This window comes from Colossoma macropomum, unplaced genomic scaffold (assembly GCF_904425465.1).
Source record: "Colossoma macropomum unplaced genomic scaffold, Colossoma_macropomum, whole genome shotgun sequence".
NCBI lineage: Eukaryota > Metazoa > Chordata > Actinopteri > Characiformes > Serrasalmidae > Colossoma > Colossoma macropomum.
Window position 1 is genome coordinate 36,836,974 of NW_023494787.1, and position 27,040 is coordinate 36,864,013.

General features: G+C 39.2%; 1 protein-coding gene across 1 annotated transcript; it reads right to left on the reverse strand.

Annotated features, from left to right (window-relative positions):
- rprd2a (regulation of nuclear pre-mRNA domain containing 2a) lies at positions 1-26,758 on the reverse strand. The gene is made up of 10 exons (XM_036567181.1): positions 26,542-26,758; positions 9,391-9,520; positions 8,886-9,016; positions 8,589-8,641; positions 8,116-8,242; positions 7,765-7,940; positions 7,256-7,580; positions 6,860-7,090; positions 6,532-6,738; positions 1-4,301 (listed from the first exon to the last, which is right to left on the reverse strand). The coding sequence occupies exons 1-10, from the start codon at positions 26,732-26,734 to the stop codon at positions 2,458-2,460; spliced, it is 3,417 nt and encodes a 1,138-aa protein (XP_036423074.1). The 5' UTR covers positions 26,735-26,758; the 3' UTR covers positions 1-2,457.
- Positions 26,759-27,040: the final 282 nt, after the last annotated feature.

Genomic DNA, 27,040 nt, shown 5'->3' on the forward strand with positions numbered 1-27,040 from the left:
CACCAGGAATTAACCTTTACTTTTGATGCTCATTAGTGTTACTGTTTAGCATTTAGTTCACAGGAAAACATTTAATCAATGCAGACGTCTGCAGGTCCTGTTTGCTTTTGTCAGTTATATACATTGAAGTACTTTAAAAATCAAGTGGATTTTTAATCAGAGAAATTTAAGTCATCAGCTTTTACTTAATTTTAATAGTCACTTAAGCCTTGATCGCAATTTCACCCTCTGTACTGGAACATGTGGATAGAGAATGCTTCTTAGACTTTTCAGAGGCTTCTCAAATTTGCCCAGAGTTTTTTCTTTTCTTCTTAAACCTGTCAGTTCCAGTGCAATACAGTGTAGGGTGCATAAACATTACAGGCAGAACTGCACATCAGTTTACTTAAAATACTGATATATGTACATTGTAGACCTGGGAAAAGATAGAACAAACGCAACAGTCTGACAACTATCACAAACATTTAAATGACAATTATAATTTATTATTCTCAACCTTGAACCGACAAGTTTAAGGTTTTAGCATTTTATTTGAAATGAAAAGATTAAGTCTGAAAAGTACGATAATGAAAAGCTATATACAGTAAACATTGAGCAGTGCCTCACTAACAATTAACAAAAGTTTGCAAATGAAAATTAGCTTCGTAATATTTTAAACAAGTATGAAACCTTGTCAGAAAATGATGCAAACCAAACAAAAGCAGCCTCTGAAGATGATGGGATGAAAAGACTCAGAGACACCATGGTTGAGAAACACTCCACCATGGAGTTTTTCCAAACACTTTATTTAAGTCTGTACAATAAAGAATCTCCAGGAACTAGGAAAGAACGCTATGTTGATTCTGGCCCCATCAGAGAATAACTTCTTTTCTTCAGCATCTTCAGTCATTTAAGACACCATTGCCCCATTTAACGTCCTTCTTTCCCTCCCCCACACACGAAATGAGGCATTTTCCCTCTGCAGTGCCGCATTTCCCGACTCTCCATGAAGGACGATTACAGCGTTTAGTCTGTAAGGGCCACACTCTAACGGTTACATGGACACCATGCACGTCTAAGCGAAACCTGTACGACTTGGCCTCAGATCCATAACCTATTACGGTTTAAATATCTCCCTCTACATGGCAGCAGACAGTAATAGTCTACTGAATGTAGTCTATGTAGAAAGTGCTGTACACGAAGACTGAAGTGAACTTGAATGAATTATCAAACTGAGTACTCAAAATCAGTGCGCAGCAATTGACTTTTTGGTAGGTTAAACATAATATTTGGATTAATCTAAACCCATAGAACTATTTAACTCAAATAGGAATTTTAAAATCGTCTGCATAGTCAAGCTGTAGAGATGGGAACATTCAGTAAGAGTGGTTAGATGTGGAATGGTGCCTTCAGTCAGAACTTTTCATAGTGATGGTAATAGGAACCAGAGGTCTGCAACACAAATATGGCCACTTTCTTTACTGTCCAAAACTACCAGTGAACCTACACATGCTTTCTGTTTTTATATGTAATACTGATAATGGTAAAATAGTCTTCTTAGGATGCTAAGAAGCCCCATATGCACCTCTACACCATGAATGTATATTTAAAAATATATATATTTTAGTCCAAAACTTATCACAAATCTACCATACACATTGTTTCAGGCATCAGGCAATGCATTCTTAACCATTTCATATATTAGCTTTCCAAGATGGACCTTTCAGAGCCATAAACATTTCGGACATTTGGTTCCCATCAACACCGCTATGAACAATTCTCAGTCATTTCTCCAGAACAGAGCATTTCACATGAAATTACTCCAAATGACTGTTTACGTATTAAGGATGAACTTATGCAGAAATTTTGAAATGTAATTACTATTTAGTGCCAGTGGAAAAGTTTAGACAAACATCCAAACTCAATCAGGCGAGCACGCGCACACACACACACACACACACACACACACACTTTTTGTTTAGAGGGATGGATGAACAGAATAAAATCATTCCATATATTGCATTTTAACTGGAAATAAATTCAATGCCAAAAACACTATCAAATAAAAGGAGGAGCACCTCATTCTTTCTTTATCTTGCAATTTCAAGGGTCGTCCGCTTGCCTGATCCATCTTGCCACCAGCATTTCAAAAGGGGTTCGCTCCATTCTTCTCCACCAGTAATCATCCCTTCTCACTGATTTCTTCACAGTCCATGTAGAGATTAAAGGACTTTCAAATCCCATCCCCAACTCACTTCAGAGCACAGATCTTCAAGATGCCCAAGACCAATGAGTGTACGTGGGTTTTTATTATATGTACTTGTCCATCAATGTAAATTAGTGCAGCTATCTTATGAGGTCTAGTGAAGGAACCAAACATTCAAATCCACGTTGCATGGTTGCCAGCAGAAAGCTTCATGTCTGCTAGTCCAATATTATAGCATTTGGACATGGATACCTCATCAGTTCATCAATCACTTAGTAGCGTGGTGGTAAGAAAGGTCTTTTAGGGGGGTAAAACACACCCCCAGCTCTGGGAGGTCCTGCAAAAGGAGGGCCATGTCTCTTGCCTCTCTGAAATTGTGGTTCGCTGGGATATGGCATATGTGGTGGAGGAGGACGACGGAGAGGTCTCTGCGGTGGGTAATGACCAGGGTGTGGAGCACGATAGGGATGGGGGGCAGGAGGCCTGTGTTCAAGATGAGGACGTAGTCTATGTTCCGGGTGGCGTGGTGGTAGATCTCTGTCTTCAGCATAATACCCGTGTGACTGAGGTGAGGGGGGGTGCTCAGCCTCATAAGAAGGAGGAGAAGGGCTACTAGGGGGGTGGTTAAAGTATGGATCAACACAGGGCTCCTCAGATTGAGACTGTGGAGGACTACTAGCCTCATGGTAGCCTCTTACAGCAGAGGGAGGGTTCATGCGGTGGGGGGGCATACTAGGGTGGCGCTGATGATGTACAGGGCCTCTGGGACGATGGTTATAGTCCAAAGGGCCATTCTGAGGGCCTGGAGGGCCAAAGCGTGGAGGGGCAGCACGATGCCTAGGCCCAGACACATTCATATGGCCATGGAAAGGCTCCTTTGCCTGGATGTGATGGGGGACACGTTCGTCATAATCTTCATAACTAACAGGATTTTCTGCAACATATTCAGGAACATGACCACCAGCCTGCATCTCGTTGGCAGGATCCAGGTGCTCAACAGAATCTTTGACTCCACCTCCAACTGGAGGCAAAAAATCTTGTGGAGGAGGTGGAAGCTGGGGGATTGGTGGGAGTGGGGGTAGTTGGCTGTTAAAGAAATCAGAAGGAGAATTGACATTTGGATCTTGGCTAGGTTCTGCAGAGCGGTATGGTTCTCTTCCATATGCTTCAGAGCTGGCCACACGCTGCTCTTGACTATCTCCATATGTTTTACCATACCAACCATCACCTGCTAAGCCAGTATTGTCTCCGGCGTTACCAATAACGGAATAAGGCTTTGCCCTTTGAGATACTGAGCCAATCCGCTCCATGGTTTCAGAGTTTTCAGTTGACAACTGATTGTTGCTTGGCATGGATGATGGCAGCAGAGATTCTACATGTTGACTGCGTCCAGCCTTGGCTTCTGCAGGAGAAAGCACAGAATTTCTGAAGTCCTGTTTTGCTGTAAAATCCCTCTGGTAGATCTCTCCTCCATTTTGTGCCCCAGGACCAAACTGTGAACCATGAATTCTTTGTTCTTGCCATGAATCATTAGTGTAAGTGGCCACTGATGATTCTCTATCCACTGGGGGTGCAGAATTGGCTGCCAAAGCTGCAGTGGTTGATGGCGTTTGGAGAGGCCCACCTTTATACATGAACGGTTGTGCTACAGGATCATCCATGACTTCATCTTGAGTCGGAGTAGCACCAGACTCATCCCTCACAGGGGTCCCCCCTAGGTTCTCTGTGCTTGCTAAGGGACTATCAACAGCCTTAGGCCAGGGAAGAACAGATGGGAAACCCATATTCAAGCCTCTTATTCCTGGATTCACCTGCAGGAAATTATCAATTTTGGAATCCAGGCTAGAGATGGCAGAGGGAATATGCTCTACTTTATCTTTCTCCACATTCGTCTGAAGATCTCTGGTTTGCGCAATGTTGGGAGACTGAGAAGGCTGGAGAGGAACAACTCTTTGAGGGGTTGAGCCTCTTGCCAATGGTGGAGTAGATGACACTGAAGTGGTCTTGGGAGATGCATGGGCTTGTGCTAAGAGAGTGGGGTCTGGGGATGGGTCCATATCTGAGCCTGAAGGAGTAGAGGTCATTCCAGTCTGACTGTTCAGCAAAGATGACAATCCTGAAAGGAGAGATGGACATGGAGAAAAGAAAGAAACAAGGGTATAGGAAAAGCTGGAGTAAACATGTTTGTAAAGAAGCCAATCACAAGGATAAAAACCTTCCTTCCTCCTGCTTTCTTTTTTCATGTCACTCCACTTTTTCCCAAAATACCTCTATTAACCAACCATATTATACCCAGAAGCAGCATTTTAAATGATTCTTTTATCAATTAATTACCTCCATGTATCTACAGTATTCCATAAATCCTTCTATCCATCCACGGATCCCCAAAATTCAAATTACATTACCAGAAGTGAAATTACTTATTTGCCAATTTGTCGCATAAGGCTGTACCATGTTTCCACCAGCATCTGCAAAATCAGTGTATGCAAACACCATGCACCTACCAAATACTCTGTGCACTTTCAATAATGACGGATACATTCCCATATATAGTACAGATATACTTAGAGGAAAAAAATAGATTAAATTTTAGGTTTAGATTTAGTAAAGCCTAAACGTATTGATTATTAAGGTGTAATAAAAGAGGGAGAGGCATCCCTGTCACAGATTGCTGTGGCATTTGAATGACCCGAAGAGCAGGCAAACACTTAAGACAGTTGCACCACTTGACATTCCAGCTGCAATGTTTTTGACTAAACCACAGCCAGTAGGCCTCTCACCATCCAAGTCTGTCTACAGTCATTAGAATTCAAACTGCTGTGGACAAGAATGACTAGAGACAACAGTTATAGCATTTGCAAGGTGGTTGTCCTAGATGGTTGCACTGATACTGTAACTGGTATGTATAATGTCAGGGCATTTTCACACTTAGGTCTGCAACCAGGACAGATCCTGGGGTCTGTTTGGGGGAAGGGCTCATTGGTGTAGTTTTGTTTAAACACAGAAGAATTTCTTCCAAGCCGTGAATCAACTGCACAATTCCATACATCACTTTTGTGTACACATTTTTTTTGCAAAATGGTAGATAACAGGTAAATCCTTTTGGTGGTTCTGACAACTAAGGGATAGCAATTGCCAATGGACTCCTACTTTTAGTGCTATGCTCCTTGGATAGGCAACTGACATTCAAACAGTGTTGAACAGTGATTATCAGATGGGTGGCTTGTCCTTGTGTGAGAACCCGTAAACAGACAGCTATTCTCTCTTGGGAACATTTTCAGCCACGAGACATGCGTTTTTTTTGCAGTGAGCGCAAACTAAATCTCTGGTTTTCTCCAGGCTTCAGGCATGCAATCTTAACATGTGCATTACCAAAAAAGTCAACAGGGCCATAGGGCCAATTCAGTCAGTCATTCATTTTAGCCATAAGAGGGATAATGTGGACATTCTGGGAACTTCTAGAGATTCCGCTTGAGACTCAACTTCAGCAGACTTAGCATGTGCATTACCCAGTATTTATAGCCAAACGCATGAGATGATGGGAGGAGTTTCCAAAAAACTAAATTAAAATGAAATATTTTAGACAAACAAACAAAGAACCAGGAAGTGAATCGAGCTGAAGTGCCCTATCAACAGCGACCAGGGGTCGGTTCTCTGAACAGACAAATTTCTCTGAAAAAGCTCTTGGTCTGGAAAAAAAAACTGAAGTGTGAAAACACCCCTGAAGCGAACACTTATTTAGATTAAAATGAACTATTAGCTACTCAGATTCAAACAAAATGACTGAGCAACAGTCACTGATCAGTAAACGTTATTTTATCCTTTGGGCTGGCTGAACCACTACTGTATATTTATCTAATCAGTGTGTAAAAATAGGTGTCTTGAGTATACAAGAGGCCAAAAAAAACATTAATAATAAAATAAAAGTTTTGTAAAAAACAAGTAGTCAAGTCAAATAATCTTTTTGCTAAACTGATTTTTTTTAACTTAAGAGATCTAATATCTCAAAGCAGTGTATGATTTAACTGTTTTTTGTACTTGTATCGAAACAAGTATTACTTCTGGACCCTGCATCAAAGTCAAGGTTTCAGTACTGAAATATTTTGAACAACATCTATCCCTGGTTCAGGCACACTATTTAGTCTGCACTCGTCCACGTTTATTTCTTCCAATTCAAATGTACTATGTTACCACAGCTATTAAGCTAACAGCACAAAGCTGTTTTGAATACTCTGAATTCTTAATTCGTGAAAATGCACTAGGGAATACGTCACACCAAACAGAAACCTTGTTCACTAATCCTATAACTCTTTTCCAATAAACTTTTTGAAGTTCTCCTTTCTCACCCTGAAGGCCAATTCCTTGCGCCTGGGTTTTAGACAAGGCGTTGAGCAGGGTGCTGGGGTTGAAGTCCACCCTGGAGAGCATGCTGGCCAGTGGGTTGGGTGCAGGAGCTGCTGCTGGGGCAGAGGTGGTTGGGGTTTTCAGAGATGAACTTGCTGTGGTAGAGGTGCTTGAAGTACTAGTGGACGAGCGGGATGCTGGGCTTACTCCTACAGGAGTGAAAAAGCAGAGAGAAGTTAAGCTGATGATCTTGCTGCAGTGTTCAAAGTCCTTATTTTATTTATCTGTAAAATACATGTACATATATGTGTGTGGGATATATGATCTTACCAGAGTTCTTCATAACATTTGTGAGTGTGCTAAGGATGGAGCTGATTTTGCCTAGATCCACACCAGCAAGGTTAATGGGAAGTGACGTGGTTGTTGGAGTCACTGATGCAGCTGGGGTTGTGACCTGTTTCGCTGGTTCGGCCTGACCTGACTGAGACGGTTCAGTGACACCAAGCCTAGGACTTTCACTGCATTCACTCACAGGATCAGGCTGCTCCACTCGCTCTTCCACTGTAGAGTGGATAAATGAGTAAAAAGAAAGGAAACCTTGTGGTAATATTTACAGTGTGTTCTACCAATCCAACAATGTTAAACTTTTCACATACAAGACTCAGCTTTTGTACTGACTAGGGATGAGAATTCTGACTATACTTTTTAAACATTTAAGTGACTTACCTATGATGGCTGGCCCTTCTGTCTCCTCCACATCAGAGAGCTCCATGTCTTCTACCTCACGGTTGTCTTTGTCGCCAGGAGATGAGAGTGGACTAGGGGCATCACCCAAGGCAATCAGGTCTTCCTCCATAGCTTGGCCATCCAGCTCTGGGTCTGGGGTACCAATACGTGGCAGGTTGTGGAAGGGTGACTCGGAGCCTGTGGGTGAGGGGGCATCTTCAACAGGAGAGGGGACTGGCGAGTCATTGGGGTCAGGTAAAGAGGATTTGATTGTATCCAGCTTGCGCTTGAGATGCAATACTCGGTTGGCAAAAGTTTGATAGGCCTGAAGAATGAGAGACAGTTATTAGTAATATGTAATGTAATACAAAACTATTCCACACATTCTGAATCATTAGTCTAACCCAGCTCATAGATGCCTCCTACTTGTATCCTGTAAAGAGTAATTACTCAGTTAGGATCTACGTGAGCAGAACTACACTAACTCATAGAACTACATTGTAACTTACTTTTGTAACAATTTTGACCTCTTTGTACTGCATTTCATAGAAGATGTCTGCATTCTCTAGAGTCTCCATCAAGGAAGGTCCTTTTTTGACCTGTCCATCCAGAAAGGCCACAAAGTCCTGCAGCTTTGTGCTACCATCCTCAAAATCTTTAGAAAATCGCTTGCCCCCTGCCTTATCTGGAAGAAAAGATGGCAGAAAGAAAGAATTTAAACATTTTCACAAAGTAGAAACATGCTGGCACTAACAGCTATCGAGCATCAGTTTTTCATAAGGTAATTCTAAAATGTAGCATGGAAAAATGTTCACATGTAAGAAATAACTAAGCAGTCAGTGTGTTTATACGGTAGTCACCTTTGAGTTTCTTTAAAGCCGTTGTGCTGCACACATCCACTCTCATAGCAGCTAGCTGCTTCTCTCTTAGTTCAATCTCATCCATGGAGTTCCTGTACTTCGTCAGTTGCTCAATGAATGCCGAGGGCTGCCCAAAAACAGATTCACAGAAAAGTAATTAGACATTTCGTAGAAACTGTTACAAGAGGCATAATCTAAGGTTTAACATCTGTGAATCTCTTGTCCATTTTATTCATTTTACTGTGTTTGTAACCCTACAGAAATAAATGTTATATTTCTCTGTAATGCTACTGCAGGTGGATTTAGTCAGAATCCTCTATAATGTTATAAATGTTAACATACTGGCATCAGCAGGTATGTTCAAGAACAACATTAGTTATCAGTATCATCTCACACTTTCTACATTGGTGTAACCCTAATTTCAAGGTAGGTCCACATAAAACTCATGCTTACAAAAAAGTATTGCCACTCACCACAAACTCAGCTACTATCTTGGATCTCAGTGCTGCCTTTGGGTTGACAGGAGCTGAAATAAAAACATGCATAAATGAAATATCACTCAGCAAATCACTGCAAATTACCCACTACGCAAGGAAGAACAAAAATCTTACACACACACACACACAGGTATCGGAAGGGTAAGAGTGATATTTGCATACCATGTCCAAAGTAATAAAGGATTAAAATGTTGAGTTAGTCTACATTGACTCTGCTGAGACATTATCCAGTATAGCTGATAATACTGAACAGTGTGGTGAAAGACTTTTCACCTGGTGGTTCTTCTCTCTGGATCAGACCAGTCCTTAGCTGGTTAATAAGCTCCTCTGAATAAACATTCCTCTCCTCCCAGATGGACAGGATCCTCTCCACAGATTTGCGCACCTGTGAGTCTTTCACATTACTGCAGAGAGACAGAAAATGTTATTTTCAATAACGTATACTACTAAGGGGGAGAGAGAGATTAAAGTTCATAGAATATAGAATACAGGAATATCATGAAAGGGGACAAACAGTGAAGATTTGAGGACAAGAAGTATTTTCTTTTTGTAACAGTTTTGCATTTTTATTTCTTTAATAAAGATGGTATTAATCATAATATAGCATTAATATTCCTTGTATGTGTAAAGCCTGCCTATATCATAAAAAAAAAAACTTGAAAGTGGTCCATTATGCATTTTGGAACTAAACTCTTCAATTAGACATGATCACCAAAGAGGAAGAGTCAGTTCATGCTTATTAGTTTTAAGTAATGGATGTGGACAAAAACTGTCTCACTTGACAAGCTTAATCGCCTCTGGAAGAACATCAGTGAAGGTCGTGCGGTAGACGATGGCATTTTTCCTCTTGCAATTCTGAATGACATCATTAGCCAGGTAGAAGAGATTGAGTCTGTGAGATGCGTCCGCTAAAAAAAAAAAAGGAAAAAGAAATTCAGTTCAGCTAACTTGCATAAGTTACATATATGTGACAGAGTCCTTGTTTGTACATAATTCCATTTTAAGTTGTATGTAGAACATATTAGCAAAATATTGATGGATATTATCAGTATGCTTAAAAAACAAAACAAAAAAAAAAAAAACACATGATGACTATGCTGTTTTTTTGTTTCTAAGGTATTTATTGTGTAGTCTATATCCTGTATCAAACCTGAACAAGTTCTGACTTCATAACTTTCTACTGCAGCAAAAGGCAAGCTGTGCTTACTACACAAAAAGTTAGTTTATAAATATGTTTCTGACCAGAAACACAAGCATGTTTACTCACTCCAGCTGAAGTAGACTTCTCTGTACAGTTACTGCATTACATGCTGTGCTAATACCGATTATTAAGGAAACATGCCATGAATAATTCTCAGAACCAAACCAAACGGTTGTCCTTGGATGCAGCTCACAGCGTTATGAATGTCAATGATCTGAGCAGTCTTTTTAAATAAGCAAACTTCTCCAGTCTAATTAAATACAACTTTTTTTCACGGGGTACATCAGAAGTGTCAACTTTTTTAGGTAAGAATATTCATATGTACACTGCATATCTACACTGACAACTTTTTCATAAACTATTTTCGTTACACTAGGAGATGGACCTTTAGTTCTCTAGCACAGTGATTCCCAGCCCTGGTTCTGAAGGACCTGCTGTCCTGTACATTTGTGTTTGCCCTGCTCCAACTAATCCACTGATTAACAAACCCTTCTTGTACTAACTGTACTAACACTTTTGCACACAGTCACCATTTTATGGCATCAAAATCATGGGCAATTTTACATTAGCCAAAGCAAATAAGCAATAAAAATAAACCATCTATAAGGTTCACTGTGTGCTGAGAATCTGTACCTTAGCACTGCAGCTTTTTCCTACAGCCAAGAAAACAACTATATAATTAAAATATACAAATAAACAAATAGTGTGTGCTATGGTACATCCTAGTCATTTCATAAAATTTTCATGAAATATTCTTTATATAAATCACGCAGATCCACAACAGTGTATAATGTAGAAGCCTTTTTTCCCTCAAATAACTTTTTTTTCCCTCAAATAAGATTTCTTATTTCATATGCTGCAATTTTGCAGTGCTCCTTTCAGTAAATATTTCAACCCAACTCTGAATAATACTGGAGGAGCCTGCCAGCTGTTTGCCAAGATGGGTGTTAAACAAAACAAATAAGCAAATAAACAAACCAAAGCATCTTTACTTTGTAACACTCAGAGACCAAAACAGAGTGCAGTATTCTCATTTCATCAACAGCCCAACACAGCATTACCTTATTGCAGGGGAGTCAAACTGGGTTCATTCCAGGCCAGAGCTCTGCAAAGTTCAGCATTCTGCCTCAATAAACACAGCTGATTCTGCTCCTCAGCTAGTTAGCAAGGCCTTTTAGAGCTGAATTCAGGGAGTTTGAAGAGGAAAACACAAATGTCTGCAGAGCTGTTGCCTGGAAGAAACCCAGTCTGACACCTCTGCCTTAAAGTAAGACAACCACTTACTACACCAGTGTGAGTAGTATGTACTCACTACAGCTACATTTTTCTCTTCTCTTAGCTGGGCAGCGAGGCAAGTTTGACCGGGACGCCCAACTATTTAAAGAAACACTGCACTACAACCGCCAACTAAAAAGTGAAAGTGAACTTGAATACACAACTAGACACACACTAGCTGCCTAGCTAGCTAATCCTAGCTGAACAGGACCTGTGTTTACTATTTACCTTTACTGTGTATCTACTTACTCAACTTCAAATCTGTTGCGAATATTTTATTACAAGTGCCTATTAGCTAGCTACTTTAGTTAATAGTGTCAACCCATAGCATGCAGTTGACCTGTTTAAAATATAACTTAAGTTTAATCACCGTTTTGGAGATGCATGGCCACATACGGCTGTGATACAGGAAATCTAGTCTAATACAGTTCTTCATAAATTCTGGACAATAATTCTGTAGTACCGTTGTTTTTTTTTTTAAGATTACTGGCCTAATCTGATCAGACTGCAGGTGGTAGTTCTTTGGTCACATGCATGCTGTACACAGACAAATCAGAGTTCACCTCACATTAATAAAGAGCCATCAGAGACACCAGGGCATCAAGCAGAGTTTGCTATAATACTGAGATTATTGTTCAGTTTAATTGTGGAAAAAACCTGTACAGTTTAGGCTGTACACTTTTTTTCCTTAGAGATAAAACCTTATCAGACTTGTCAGTTCATTACAGAACGTTTCTCTCTCTCTCTCTGCCTTTGTGTTTGTATTTAACTGTATGAGAGGCTGATTTTAACTGTCAAATAAGTAAAAATACATTTCTGATTTTGTATGAAGTAATCAATATGATTACCAGAGGAATCTCAGAGTAAAGAAAGACACCACTGGATAAACTGCTGTTGCAACTAACGATCTGAAGGGTAGAAATGTATTATACAGGTGTCAGTTAATTTATACAGTTTGAAGGCCGTGAATGTAATGTGTACTGTTTGTAGAAGATGACAATGTAAGCTAACATTTCTGAAGCTGATGGGCTGTAGGGCTGTCACTAAAAACAACATTAACTGGAATCTACTCATAGTTTTGACTCAAACAAGTAATCTTTTTTTAATGCAGATTGAATTAAAATTTTAAAGTCTCCAGAGCCTTTAAGGGATTCTAAACTTCTTTGGGAACAGACAAACAAGGAAACCTTATATGATCATTTGACCATGAAATGCATGCAGTTTAACATAAACCTTGTTCCTTGTACAGTTCACAAGATTTATGTGTAAATGTGCACTAGCAGAGCAGACTGTGATCAGTCTCGGGACTCAGAAGTGCTTTTTCTCCTGAAATATGTTTTGCTTTTGTTTGTACAGATCATTTCCATTGATGTAGTCAAGTCAACTCAAACATTTTCAGGTTGTGATTGTGGATACACAAAAAAATAACAATTACTCAAGTAGTTTTTACTTTTCTGCTACTTATTTACTCAAAGAATTTCCATTACTAATACTTTTACCTGTACTCAAGTAAATTATCACCAGTGACAGCACTTTTACTTAAGTAGTGATTTGCAGTACTCTTTCCACCCCTGCAGTCAGCCATAGCTAAAGTAGTTAGCGCTAAAGCCCCACCAGGTAGTACAGTCTCTGCATTCTCAGTCATGTCATTAACAATGCACATCCTTGGAGTTTCACAGCAGCAAAGTGTAATATTATACACTTACTTACTTGTCACTAGTGATGAAACCATTACCAGTTTCTCAGTAAACCATGGTAAAATTCCAGACAGTTAGTATTACATTTCAGCTTCAAATGTATCACTAAGGCCCAATCCCATTTCACCCCTTGCCCCTACCACTTAGCCCTTAGCCTTCTGTTTTGTGCATTCACCTCTATGGTTAAGGTGTCCCAGTTTTTGTTGAGATGATCGTTTTCTTCATAACAAGCATACATTTTTTATTGTTTTTTAAAAATCGCTAATAGCATGCTAATGTCTCGGTAGCTAGCTAGCTAACTTTCCCGTTCCACCTTAAATAGTCCAGCAGTTTCTGATGCCTGAAGCGCCAGAATTTAACTGCTGCACCATTTAAGTTGGAGCAGGAAAATTCGAACAAGAAGCTGGTGAATAGCTGACTTCAGCTTTGTATAACCAAAGATTTAGTGGTAGGCGATAATAAATAATTGTCTTATAGCCCCTCTTTGAAAACATGTGATGCTCTAAATGTAACTAAAGCCCAGAAATGAAGTTATTAAATGTTAATGAAGCAAGGTTAGTTTTGAGGGTTGTCCCATTTCATAGGGCAAGATTTCAACCAATACCCCTTGTAACTCAGTTCCAAGGGGTTAGGGTGACATTCGAAAACAAGGGGTAGGGGTAAAAAGAAGAAATGGGATTGGACCTAAAATGCTGGTACATTACAGCACTTTGGAAAACTCTCATTAAATACTGTCTTGTATGAACCAAAGTTAACAACAGTCTCTCAGACACAGGCCTGCAAGTGTAGAATGCAACATGGCAGAAGCCAGTGACAGCACAGATTTTTCAGAGATTTTTCAGCCTTCTAAGAGGACTGAATCTGAAGTGTGGTCATGTTTTGTTTTTTATAAGAGTGAAGAGGAGAGTGATGGAAGATGGTCACCCAGTCTGCAGAACATGCAGAAAGGAAACTGTTGGAGCCTCTCCTGGTGCCACCTTTAATCTTACTGCACATTCTATATGGTTTTCATGTTTACATAAGGTATTGACTATATTATTATTGTAATGTTTATGCAAACAGAATGCGCATAATGCTGCTAACTTTATTTGTGGTTTTCCATACAAAACTTATGCAAACTGAAATCATTTGACCATCAGTAGTTTTGAACATTTTCAGGACATTTTAACAGTACTGCAACAACACTGATAACTGTGATAATTTTGTACACTATAAGCATGACATTAAATTTTCATATTGTTTCCTCTCTACTCACCACGTTTTACTAAACTGCTGGTCTGTATATTTTCTTCATATTTCCATGATGGATAGTGGAATAGTGATTACAGTACTGACCCCTCGATTATTTGAATACCTGTACACATCCCTAATGCAGACGGCATTAGTGACAGACAGCAGAGTTTAGTGCATGTTCAGGTATAAAGCCGTTTTTGAGTGTTTAAAAAAAACTTCAAAAAACATGGTCACCCTCTCGGTGACTGAAAAATAAATGTGTATATGCCTCAACAGTTATTAAAGGGACATCGTGATAGCGCTCACACACACAGCAGGACATTAACTAACTTTACTTAGTCATTAGTTTCTCCAGAGCATGTGATGCAGAAAATCCCAGAGTGCAATGCCTTCTTCTCCAGTGCAGTCCATCATGCAAATAACAAACAAAAAGTAAAACCTCTGACTAATAAAGCACAAACTTGCTATGAGGGTTTGGTAATAATGGAATACATGTAATAGTGTTACATCATCAGGACACAAGAAAGTAACTATTCTGTTAATATTCAAATTTCTAACTTGACACTCCAAAGTTTAGAGAGCAATGCTGAGTAACATTGTTGTACTTGTTAGCTATGTAGCCAATGCTACACCTAAACTAGCTGAATAAGTGTTTTTTGCTTATATTTCCACTCTCATGTTGCTTTGCTTGACTCTACCCATAAATCTGTGTAACTGCAGACTTCTGTGTGAGTATTAGCTACTGATCAAACGTAGCTAGGAAGGAAGATGGCTAATCAGCCAGTCTGACCACTTTAGGCTTATATTTTTATAACTTCAATCAATCAACAAGAAAAAACTTACTTGAGTTACTTGCAATTATTTATATGAGTTAATCATAAGCTTAAACTTCATGATCATGACGGGCCTTGTTACAATTACATTTAACAGGTAATCAGTGATCTGTACCGAAATACATTTTTAAAGTAACCCTCCCAGCCCTGCTTGCTATGTATGGTATGTTATAAATCTCACCGTCACCCTACCACTCATTCAAACATGCCCTTTGTCAAAGTGAACTTATCAATATTGTCATAAATAGGTGTGACCAACAGTCATGACTTTTGATTCAACATAAACAATAAGTACTTCATTGTAACTTAAAAAAATGGCCAACAAAAATGTCATCACCAATCTTAACAACCTTATTTATTTGTTTATTCTTTCTTTAGTTTCTAAAACAAATTGAGCTAAACATTGCCAAAAATGTGTTATACATCTGGTACGTTTTGTAATCGTATTGTATCGTGATATGTATCATATCGCAAACTAGCTGACAACACCCAGCCCTAAGTTTAGCCATGATATATTGGCATATTTCATATTTTGAACACAGATATACTCTGAAGAGGGTCAAAGAAATTTAAAATAGCACACTGTGCACATGATAATTCCAGGCATTCCAGGCACTACAAGATAACTTAAGTGAGTGTCACCAAAGAGCTTATAGGAAAGTCTGTTCACCCGGTGGCCACTTCTGCAACAGCACAGGGCAGTTATTTCCAGCCATACAAGTCCAGGCTCCTATCTATTTGAATGGGGAGCGACCTAAATACTCAAAACTGAAGGTCAGGTTACCATTTCAAAAACATATTTGAAATCACTGGTAAAATCTAAAAAAAAATCTCAAACAGTTTGTAGCATTTGGCTCAATAACACACAAACTTTCTGGCCACAGCGCTTGTGCAGATCTTTAGACCAGTTACAATGTCTTGTGGTACCTCTACTTTTCTTGAAGCACCAAAAGAAACAAAGAGAGGCTTAAAAGACACAGGAGAAAGTTCAATGGGTTTTGAGGACACAAGAGTAGAGACATCATTAAAGTTGCATTGACTTTCAGTCTCTTTACACATCCCATCTTTAAAGAGCTGTAGCACAAAGTACCAATTTACGGGAAGCCTTCATAGCATTCTGAGACTCAGAAAGAGAGTGGACAGCTAATTCGGTACAAATGCATCAGCGGAGAAAAATTGCTAATTTTGCCTGCTTCATAGCATGACAGGTCACACTCACATTTAAACAGCTCTCCATCACCTGATTAGAGGACAGTAGACCACATTTGGAGTGAAAGTCTCCATTTATGCAGTGCTTCTGAGGTTCTTGGTAGGAACACATCTGCCCACAACTTCTCACTTTGTTATTGTGCTCTTTCCAAAAAGATTAACCACAACATCTGCACCAAAATCAAAAAAAAAAAATCTATGCAATTTTTCTAAATCCAACAAATGAAGCAATACCAGCAATAGGATTTGAACATTTAGTCATCATCAGCTGAACAGTTGATCAAAGAAACAGGCCACAACTGAGCTTTTGCAAAATAATGATCAACATGCTTTTCAGCCAGTCACAATCATCTCTAAAGGAAACTTTGCCAAGCAAAGAAAAAACTTCAACAAAACTCCTCAGAACAAATGCATAGCAGTGGCTTTAAATGAGTCAGTATTAGTGCTGCGAAAAAGTATTTGCCCCTTAATTTCTTCTGATTTTGCATATTTGTCACAGTGGAATATTTCAGATCATCAAACTTCTTTTAGTATTAGTCAGAAATAACCCAAGTAAACACAAAATGCTGATTTTAAATGATGATTTCATTTACTGAAGGAAAAATGCTACCCAGCCCTACCTGGCCCTATGTGAAAAAATAACTGACCTCTTAGCTACTAAATCAGCCAGTTAACCAAATTCAATTGACTGTTGGGTTTAATTTCACTGCCACACCCAGACATGATTACTGCCAGAATTGTTGAGTCTAAACATGGCTTAAATAGACCCTGCCTGGCAGTGTGAAACAGACTAGAAGGTTTCCAAAAGCAGCACATGATGCCACATTCCAAAGAGATTAAAATGCAAATGCAAAACAAAGTCATTGAAATCTACCAGTCTGGAAAGGGTTACAGAGCCATTACTAGGGCTCTGGGACTCCACAGTGAGAGCCATTATCTAGAAAAGGACAAACCTGAAACTGTGGTAAACCTTCCTAGGAGTGGCTGGTCCACCAAAATTTCACCAGCGCATCAACAACCCATCCAGGAGGTCACAAAAGCACCCAGACAAACATCTAAAGAACTGCAGGCCTCACTTCCCTCAATTAAGGTCAGTGTACATGATTGCACAATAAGAAAGACACTGGGCAAAAATGGCATCCATGGGAGAGCTGCAAAGTTCAAAATACTGCTGACCAAAAAAAGAACACAAAGGCTTGTCTCACATTTGCCAAAAAGCATCTAGATGACCCTCAAGACTTTTGGGATAATATTCTGTGAACTGATGAGTCAAAGGTGAAACTTTTTGGAAGACGTGGGTCCCATTACATATGACATAAACCTAACACAGCATTCCACCACAAGAACATCATACCCTCAGTCAAACATGGTGGTGGTGATGTGATGGTCTGGGGTGGCTTTGCCTCTGCAGGACCTGGACAACTTGTCATAATCAAAGGAACCATGAATTCTGCTTTCTATCAGAAAATCCTGAAGGAGAATGTGCGCCTGTCAGTTTGTGACCTAAAGCTCAAGCGCAGTTGGGTTATGCAGCAGGACAGTGATCCAAAGCACAAAAGCAAGTCCAACTCTGAGCGTCTCAAAAGAAACAAAATTAAGGTTTTGGAGTGGCTGAGTCAAAGTCCTGACTTGAATCCCATTGGAATGCTGTGACTTTAAACAGGCAGTTCATGCTTGAAAACCCTCCAATGTAGCTGAATTAAAACAATTCAGCAAAGAGCGAGACTAAATTCCTACACAGAGATGTAAAAGACTCATCGCAAGTTATTGCAAATATTTGACTGCAGTTGTTACTGCCAAGGGTGGCACAACCAGTATTAGATTGGGGGCAATTACTTTTTCACATGGTTGACAGAGATTTTGAATAAATCTTTATCTTCAATATAGGGCTGGGCAATATTGCAAAAAAGTAAAATCTCGATTATTTTCAAACTTATTGACGATATTCGATTCCAATTTTTTTTGGTTCTTGCATAATGCTGTTGGAAAAAGATAATTTAATTTTATTAATTTAATTAATTTAATTAAATTAATAAAATAATAAAAAGAATCGTTTTCCAGCAGTCATGAAACTTATCATAAAATGTCACAGCGTCACATGGAGCATACGCGACAGGCAACACGAAACTGCAGAAAGTATGTGAGCTTATAAGCCCACGAAGGGGTTTTCAGCTTCGCACAACCCTCGAGAACAATGTCGCACTGAAAACCCGCTCATTTCATCGCGTTGTTTCACTCATTGCTCCCATTCCACTGGTTGTGTGTGTCGTAAGTGCTGGAACAGATTCGTTGTACTGCTACATTTGGTTGCAACTGTCTTTCGACACAACTTACACTTTACGTGAATTTGTTCAACATCTGACTTTTCAAATCTGTACCAGTTCCACACCACTGAGCTGATGTTTCCACCTTTCTTTGGTACGAGCTCACTCCTCTGCGAAGCGCCGCCACCTCCATCTTGGAGTATGTGTTTTTTTTTTTTCCCTACCGCGCGGCTGAGGGCAGCGTACAGATCTGTGAGAGGCAGAGGTTTTTTTTTTTATTTAAGATGCATTTTTCATACATCTTGAAAATATGAATAGTTCTTGTTGGTATTTTAATTAAAAAGTACAAGTAATGTAAACATGTACAAACTCAACTGTCACATTTCCAATTTCGAATTAACTGAATTAATCGTGAAAATCGTCCAGCACTACTTCGATAAATAGAATGATCATTTAAAAGCAAAAAAAGAAAATTATTTAAATGTGACAAAATAGCAAATAATGTAAATTTTTTACAGTTATTTAATGAATGTGCTATATGTTTGAAGTATATCCAGATACATTTTTTGCCCTTCCATGACATCCATTAGGGGTAAAACAGTCTTAAACCAAAACCAAAACACATTGTTCTATACTTTATAGGTTGGTCCATGTTTTTTCAGGCAACACCATTCTCATCATGTAATGCACACACGACTGAGCTGAGTATTGGCGCATAGTCTGCATCTTCACAATGCTGGGTAAGAGCCTGAACCATACTATGGAAAATTCTGGATTTCAGTTGCTGTTATAAGTGCCTGAGTGCAAGATTCAAATTCAAATTATCACCAGCTCTCTGCTCAACAAATTAAAGATTATTATAGTTGAATTTCTTGCCAGCTTTAAATGTTTTCCAGGGTTTATGTTAGTGTGTTATCATTTAGAGCATCTTAAGGGTTTTCTTGTGTCCATCTTTACTCATAACTATACAAAATATCTTGTGAACAGGTTGTTCAATTACTATTTGTTTAAAATTTCAGACATTAAAAAAACAAATTATTTAAAAGCTTATTGGTAGTAATAAAACCTTGCAACTTGCACTCACATTGAAAAATCTGATTACTCTTTGTCTGTGCCCTCTTAGAAGTGCTTTACTCACTTTTGTTTCTCTTATGCGCTCATTCGCTAAGCTGATAAAACAAAATCAGAAAACGTTCACATTCCAACCGGCAGCTCAGGTTCAACACATGCTCAATCAGCCGAAACAGCAGTGACGAAGACTTCCAACAGTGCAGAACACGCCACAGGAATAGTCAACCACAGACACTCAGCAATGACCAACAGTCAGCTTGGTAGGGACGTTAAGTATAATAGGAAGGACCTGATCCTGATGATAATTCTGGTGGTGTGCCAGATAGACGAGGACTTCATATTTTATAAATGATTTTTATTTTAAACCAAAGAGTTGCAAACTGGTGGTGAGGGCAGAGGTATAGCCCAGTGCTTGACAGAACCAGTGAGTATAGCTAAGCAAGAAATCTCGAATATCTACGCATTAGACTGATAAGAACCTTTCCTTTCCACACCACCGACCACAAAGCACATTTGTTTCCGTGCTGTCACTTCAACACTAGTCTCTTTGTGTCCTCTCAGATTCTTTATCTTCTAGATGGGTGTTATTTCAGCAGTGGGTTTCACCTGTAGCTGACTAACTACACTAGCATTAGTGTCTCCCAGCAGAGTACAGCTTAAAGCACCACAGAACAAGACTATTCGTCATATTTCCGTCACTTTAACACAAGTCATTCAAATTTATGCTCTTAGTCTTTAACCTCTAAACGGCTGCTTTTTTAAGCATCAGTCTGCTGCGACTGAGTCTGTACTACTGTGGGAGGCACCATACAGTGGCCTTAGCTTAACCTAGCAGGCTGCAGCTTAAAACACTATAGAACAGGTTCGATTCAGCTTTCTGTCACTACAACACTAATCAGAGGACTTTGCTCTCGCTGAAATAAGTTTTTATCATCATCTACACTTGCGATAGCAGAGCACCGGTTAGTCATATCAAACTTGTACTGGGTTGTCTGGATCTCTTCAGCTGAGCTAAGGAGAGATGAGCCAGCCAACATTAGCATAGCTAGGATGCTCCAAACACCACAGAATAAGTTTAATTTCAGCTTTCTGACCCTCCAACACCATCCACTCAACTTCAGTTCCTCAGATTTTGGTCATTATTATCTAAACCTGCTTCAGTAAAGCTTTACTTAGTAGAATCAAATTCTGAGCATCAGAAATTGGTGTTAGATGGAAGCCTTGACGTATATTGAGAGGTGGATTTAAAATCGTGCACTGCTATCATTTATTTTGCATCTGTGTAAGTGAACTGAACTTATTTTATTATTTTCAGGTTTAAAATAACGCAGCTGGATACGGGGCAGTATACCAACATAAAGGTACAACCAATCAGCGAATAGCTACGTTATTATGTCATCCCACCGTATGGTTCTGTGGCCCCAAATACAGTTAGGTAACCGTGCTGGGCTCAGTTTTTATGCATTGCGTGTCAAACCAAGTCCGTGTAAAAAGCCACTGGAACGGTTACCCTGCATGCTCAGAACCATTCAGCCCTGCAGTGGAAAAGAGGCCATTGTAACGAGTTGCTAAATTTGCCAAGTTAGCAGTCATCAGGTATTTGAAAACCTTTTAAAACTTTGCTATTCAATAATCAAATCTCATTTCTGACAAATCTGCCTACCAGCGTTACTGTTGGGAAAAAAACTCCAAACTTTGTATCTCCAAAGGGGTAACTTTACAGGAGAAACACAATGCAAAGGGAAGTATAGAGTTATCAAATTATGCAAAAAAGTAAAAAACAACAAACATGGAGAGGTTTTTGTGCAACAGTGACAATATGAAAACAACATGAAAGTGCATTCCAGCAAGGAGACACTGGACCCCTAACATTTAGCACAAGAGTTTTCACCATATAGGTCAAGTTGCAGTGCAGTCACAATATGCAACAAATACAAACATTAACGATTAACCGATCAAGACATACGAATACATAAACGCTGAACCAATCATTTTGGTTAAAATGTTTCAGTAATTTCCGATAAACATGAGTGTATAAGAGCACAATTGCCCTGGCAGCCCTACTTAGCGATGCACATCGCCGTGTTTTCTGGAGCTGACGTTGGCTCGTCGACCTAATTTTAGCTGATAACACAAGAACCACTGACAAAAGGATATAGCAAAAATTAAAGTAAATCCTTAATGTAGTTCACAGAACTATTCTAACTAGAATATTTAGCCACATGACACAGTACAAAGTAGTGACAGGTTAAAGTGTCGTGTTGCAGATGTGAAAGCAAATATATCGACAGCATGAGAGTAATCTTTGTGAAGTTAAAGAAAAAAGTCACAGCTCATCAAAATATGGTATTAACGAATAACTTTGCTTGATCTCTGATTCTTTAGGATTGATTAGTTTAAATCTGTGCTTGAATTTAATCAATCAGACTGCTATTGTTTGGTCCAACATATCAAAAAGTATTGTGCAATTCACATACAAAATGTATTCTCACATGCACTGCTTCATTGTTCTTTTGTCTGCTGTTATTAGCAGCAGCTCAACAATAAGAACATCTTTAAAAAGTTAAAATGTTAGATTATGCAGACAATACAGTACTGACACTGCTGCTAGAAGAAGAGGAACACATGCTCTGATGTTGAATCACATTGCCTAATGTCCATTGCCTCAGGCCACAACATTTCACACATTGGACACCAAAAATGCTGATCCTCAAAAGTACTGAGGCCTTCATTCTTTTGTCCCTTATTTACCAAGACCAGTTAAATTTTCACACATTCACAAATATCTACCATTAATAACAAAAATCATTTTCACCCTTCCTCACAAGATCCAGAGCATGTTGTATAATTCTGGCCATAAGATTATCTAGTACGGTGGCCTGAGTGACCAGTGCAACCTGTTTATATCTGTCTACCCCAGATTACATCTATCCTATGCAAATTGGCATCCTGGTAAATGTTCTGTCATGTCTTGAGGAAATTAGGTTACATGCTTTTCCTTAAGTATGGGGGTAGAGCCAATAAGTGGTGGCCTAACTCAAGTGTATATGTACAACCTGTAATATGACAGGAAAAAAAGTTTGACTTCATGTGATGAAAACAATAACTGGCTGTAAACAATTTAGGTAATGACACATTCACCAATGTTTCTTTGCATACACAGGCCTGGGACTAGGGCTGCACTGACCACCACAACAAACACCACAGTGATACGCATCACGACACAAGCTTCATATGATATGATGCAATTACAAAACACACTAGATGCGCAACACACATTTTTGGTCAATGTTTACCTTACAATGTGTTCTAAAAACACAACAGAAATGATGAATAAACAAATAAGGATAGAGAGAATAAAAGTGACATTTTTATTTACATTTACACTTAACATACAAAAAGATGAATTAATATTATTGGGGAGCATCTAAGAACAATATTAAAGGTGTGGTTTGCTCAAAAGTGCTGGTCAGAACACAGAAGCAGAAGAGTGATCTTTGCGCTTGTAATCACAAAAGCAGCAGTCATTATTTTTGTGCACATATGAAAGTGAAACTAGTTCTTGTATATAACCAACATCAAACATGCCAGAAAGATGAAAGATGAAAGATGCTCACTTCATTCACATAAACACAATAACAAATTAAAAACAAATTTCACTCCAAGCCTGGCATCAGATGGTCATTTAGCTGGACAATGCCCAAACATCCAATCTGAAAGTTCTAGTAAACTCATCAAATTTTTTTTTTTAAACACACAGGCTTCTGCAGCAGCAGATGTCAAAAACAAAGTGAAACTAAACTTTGTGCATGCTGCTGCTGCTTCCTGTGCACGCCTTCAATATAAAAGCCTCGCACTAACATAGTTCACATAGGAGGGTTCACTTGCATTACTTTGTATTGGCTGCAGTTTAAGGATACGCTGTATGGTGTGAAACAAATCAGCAAACAGATTTTATACATTAGTAGACCTGTAGTGATGAACTGTTCATGTGGCTCGTCTGTTGGTTCTCATTTTATCGTCCCGCATTTTCCTTAGCTCTTTTTTTTTTTTGCAACTGGATACAGTAGAAAGGGACTGGAGTGAACCATTTATAGCTTTTTATACAAATAATAAATTGAGTTTAATCCCAGCAGGATGTATTAAACATCGCACTCTAAGACTTGCAGTGTTGGGTTCAATATCAATGATACAGCAATCACTGAATCGCAACAAGCTTATCCATGATATAGTGCTGTATCAACACTTTGAACACAGATTTAGGAGACCAGTACCAAGTCTCTGTCATAACCACACTTACTTCCCTTGTTTTCTTTTTTTTTTTAATCCAATGCAGCCAAGTGAAGCACATTTTAAACAAAATGTGAGAACTACATATTTCCACACTGTTGCCACTTACAATCCTGTCCTGTGTTCATCAATGTGGTGTTTTATTCTGGGGACGCCTAGCAAGCAGCAGAAGTGGTCACACGTGCACAAAGTAGTTTTAAGCTTTGATTCTGTTTTTGGCCTCTAAAAGTATGTGCAAAACTCCTGCAATGGTGAGGCACCAAACACTGGGCAAGCAGCAGGCTAACCTTTCTGACATACCAACTGCTTGATTTTTATAGGTTCTGTGAGTCTGGCAATTACGCATGTCACTGTATAAATATATCTGTTCAACGACAACCCATCACACACAAGCAGAACAGGAAAACAGCCTATTTATGAGGTACCAGATGATGTTCTTCCAACCACTACTCAGTCAACATAATAGCTTTCCTGGCCTACTTTACAATAAAAGAGATGCCACTGGACAGAAGAGTCAGTTGCGATTCACAGTCAAGAGTAGTTACAATTACACCTGTAGACATTCACCACAGAATCATGATACAGAACATAATGTTTTGTAAAGGGTTTGTGAACCACAAGCAAAAAAGCAAATAGAAATACAAAAGTCAAAAATTTAGAAGTCAAAGATAAAACTGGTAAAAGCAGACAATTTTCTGGACTTGAAGTGCAAAATGCTGTACAACAACCAATAACAACTCAAAATCATCTTCAGAAAGTCCAGATTTAGAAAGAAACAAAGAAGCATTACCATTATTCCTCTCACTTTCAAAATTAAAAAGCAAAACTAGTCTGATAAAGGTGGTTGTGCAAAAGGTTATCGGTCCCGTTGTTCATATGAACCAATTTCCCCTGGAAAGCACTTGTGCCAATCAAACGTTGGTTAACATCAAGCCTAAATAAGGTTCTGTGCATGAGCAGTAACACAAACTACAACAAACCAGTCCATCGCTATTAATTTTCCTTTAACTCATTCATTGTAATACATACATCTGCACAATGCTCTCTGTAGGCACCACCTCACAGGGTACCCTGACCCAAATACCCCACAGTCAGTTTCTTTACCCTGCAACATTTCACATCAAACTTCTCTGAATAACTCTGTGCATCTCAACAACTAAATTATTGCAACTGGCCTTTTAATTCATGTTGATGGACCATATATACATCCCACAGAGTAAAATAAAGGTCAAACAAAAAGCAATGATGTATTTTACAGGAGAGTCTGATGAACCTTCACAAAGAGGAAATTTATCTGGAAACAGGCGAATAACACACACCAACCAAGTGCAAGAAAACTTGCCAACCAAAAGTTAAAGATAAAATGCCCCGCAACTGAAAACTGTTAAAAACTGAATAGGAAGAGCTCACAGATTTGTGCCAAACTGTGCATGAAAGGGTTTTGAGATTAGTCCTCTGAATTGCACCATGCTTCATTTAACTACATATAGGTATACATAGGTATAAACAAAGCCATTCAGAGTGGTTTGATGTGAAATGGTTAATTCGCAGATAAACATATTGACTCAGACTTCTCTACAGCGGTGTTGTGATAGGAACCAGGGGTCACCATGTCTACAACACAAACTTAGCCATTTTATTTACTGCCCAAAACCACCAGTGAACCTACATGTGTCTTCTGAGTTTTTATATGTAATGTTGATAATGACACTATAGTGGAAAATCTGGAGGGTAAAAAAAAAAAGTTTTCTTTGATGGCTGTTTTGCCATAGAACACCCTTATTGTATCCCTCCAAAAAAACAGATTAAACCAAATTGATTAAAATACGTTTGAGGCCACAGTTTTATCACGAAACAATGCAACTGACCTCAGGCTGAGTATTCATAACCACTTCATGTAGTAGTGCGGGAGCTTTCAGAACCATTAAACTCATCAGACGTCTGGTTCCCATCACCACAATTGTGAACAATTCCGTTCTAGAAAATGTTCTCTAGAACGGAGCATTTCACACCAAACCAATCAAAATGACTGTATTTACATCTTAATCGTTTAATTACGCAGAATTTTTGTAAAAACGGTGGAGTTTGCCTTTAAGAAAAACTTACCTAGCTTCAAATAATAGAAATCAGTATCATATAATAACTCGAGCCAGTCTACAGCGTACTCTTGCGTTTTCTCAATGCAGAAGCCCACAGCTTTAGCATAGTTTTTATCAAACACGTCTGAAATGCACTCGACCATATTAGCTAGCATCAAGTATCTGCCACGAGAAAACATCACTGGTTGTGAAACAAACGATGCTTCTTGGCAGCCAGAGTTTAACACACTCTACACCAGTCCGGCCAGCGCTGCACCATCCCGCACTGCTAAACTGCCCAACATGTTCAATAACTCTGCTTCACTGCAAAGTAAACATTAACCATCAAATGCTTCAGGCAAATGAACAGCGCACGTTCTAGACAACTGCGCTACGTCTACACACGAACTGAAACCATACAGCAACGGCGAGCTAGCTAGCCAGCTAGCTAACGTAGCAACCGAGCATAATCTGGCAGAAACCTCATTGAGTTAGCCAGCTGGCTAGCTAGCTCGCTAACTTGCAAGTGAAGTTATACGACTGTTATCTGACACTATTCCGACGACAGAGTTTACACGAGTCTCTCAGCTGACCAAGCACATTACTGGTTCAACGTGAAAATGTTTCTAAGCTAGTTTAACAGTTCTAAGCTAACTATCTAACTTCCCTAATCCAAATTCAGTCATTACGTTAGTCGTAGCACGCTAGCAGGCTACGCTGCTAAGCTAACGTTAGCTGACCACTGGCTGTTAGCTATTAAGACCGTCTCGGTACTCACACTTTCGCAGCCACTTTATCCAGTGGCGCACGATAACGCTGTGGTGTTTCTTGTTCTCGATGCACCAGGTCGACAGTCCTTGAATTGACTCCATTGTGTTTGTTACTCCTTGAAAACGGCGGTCCAAGGTCGACTCCAGAACAGCGGTCGAGCCGCGGCTATTGCCGCTCACGGCTTCACCTCCAGCCGCCATTTTCAGGCCCTCTGTCCTCCTTCACTGTCTCTTGTGTTTGCTGGGCTGATGAGTACAGAAGCCCGTTTCCGCCACTGGGAAAAAAATATGTAGGCACTCAGTAAGTCATTATAACGAGAAAGTTTTCCATAATTATGACTTACTATCTCGTAATAATGAGAGAATTTTCTCATAAGCACAAGAAAGTAAAAGTTATGAAATATCAAGTCATAATAATAAGATATTAAGTCATAATCATTAGGTTCAGTCTCATTGTTATCAGATGCTAGGTCATAATTGATAAGTCACAATTATAAGATAGGTTCT

Coding starts and splice junctions, on each gene's coding strand:
- rprd2a (XM_036567181.1), bottom strand. CDS start 26,734: ATGGCGGCTGGAGGTGAAGCCGTGAGCGGCAATAGCCGCGGCTCGACC. Junction 8,243..8,588: donor AGATAGTAGCTGAGTTTGTG/GTGAGTGGCAAT, acceptor GTTTTTGGGCAG/CCCTCGGCATTCATTGAGCA. Junction 7,581..7,764: donor AGGTCAAAATTGTTACAAAA/GTAAGTTACAAT, acceptor CTCATTCTTCAG/GCCTATCAAACTTTTGCCAA.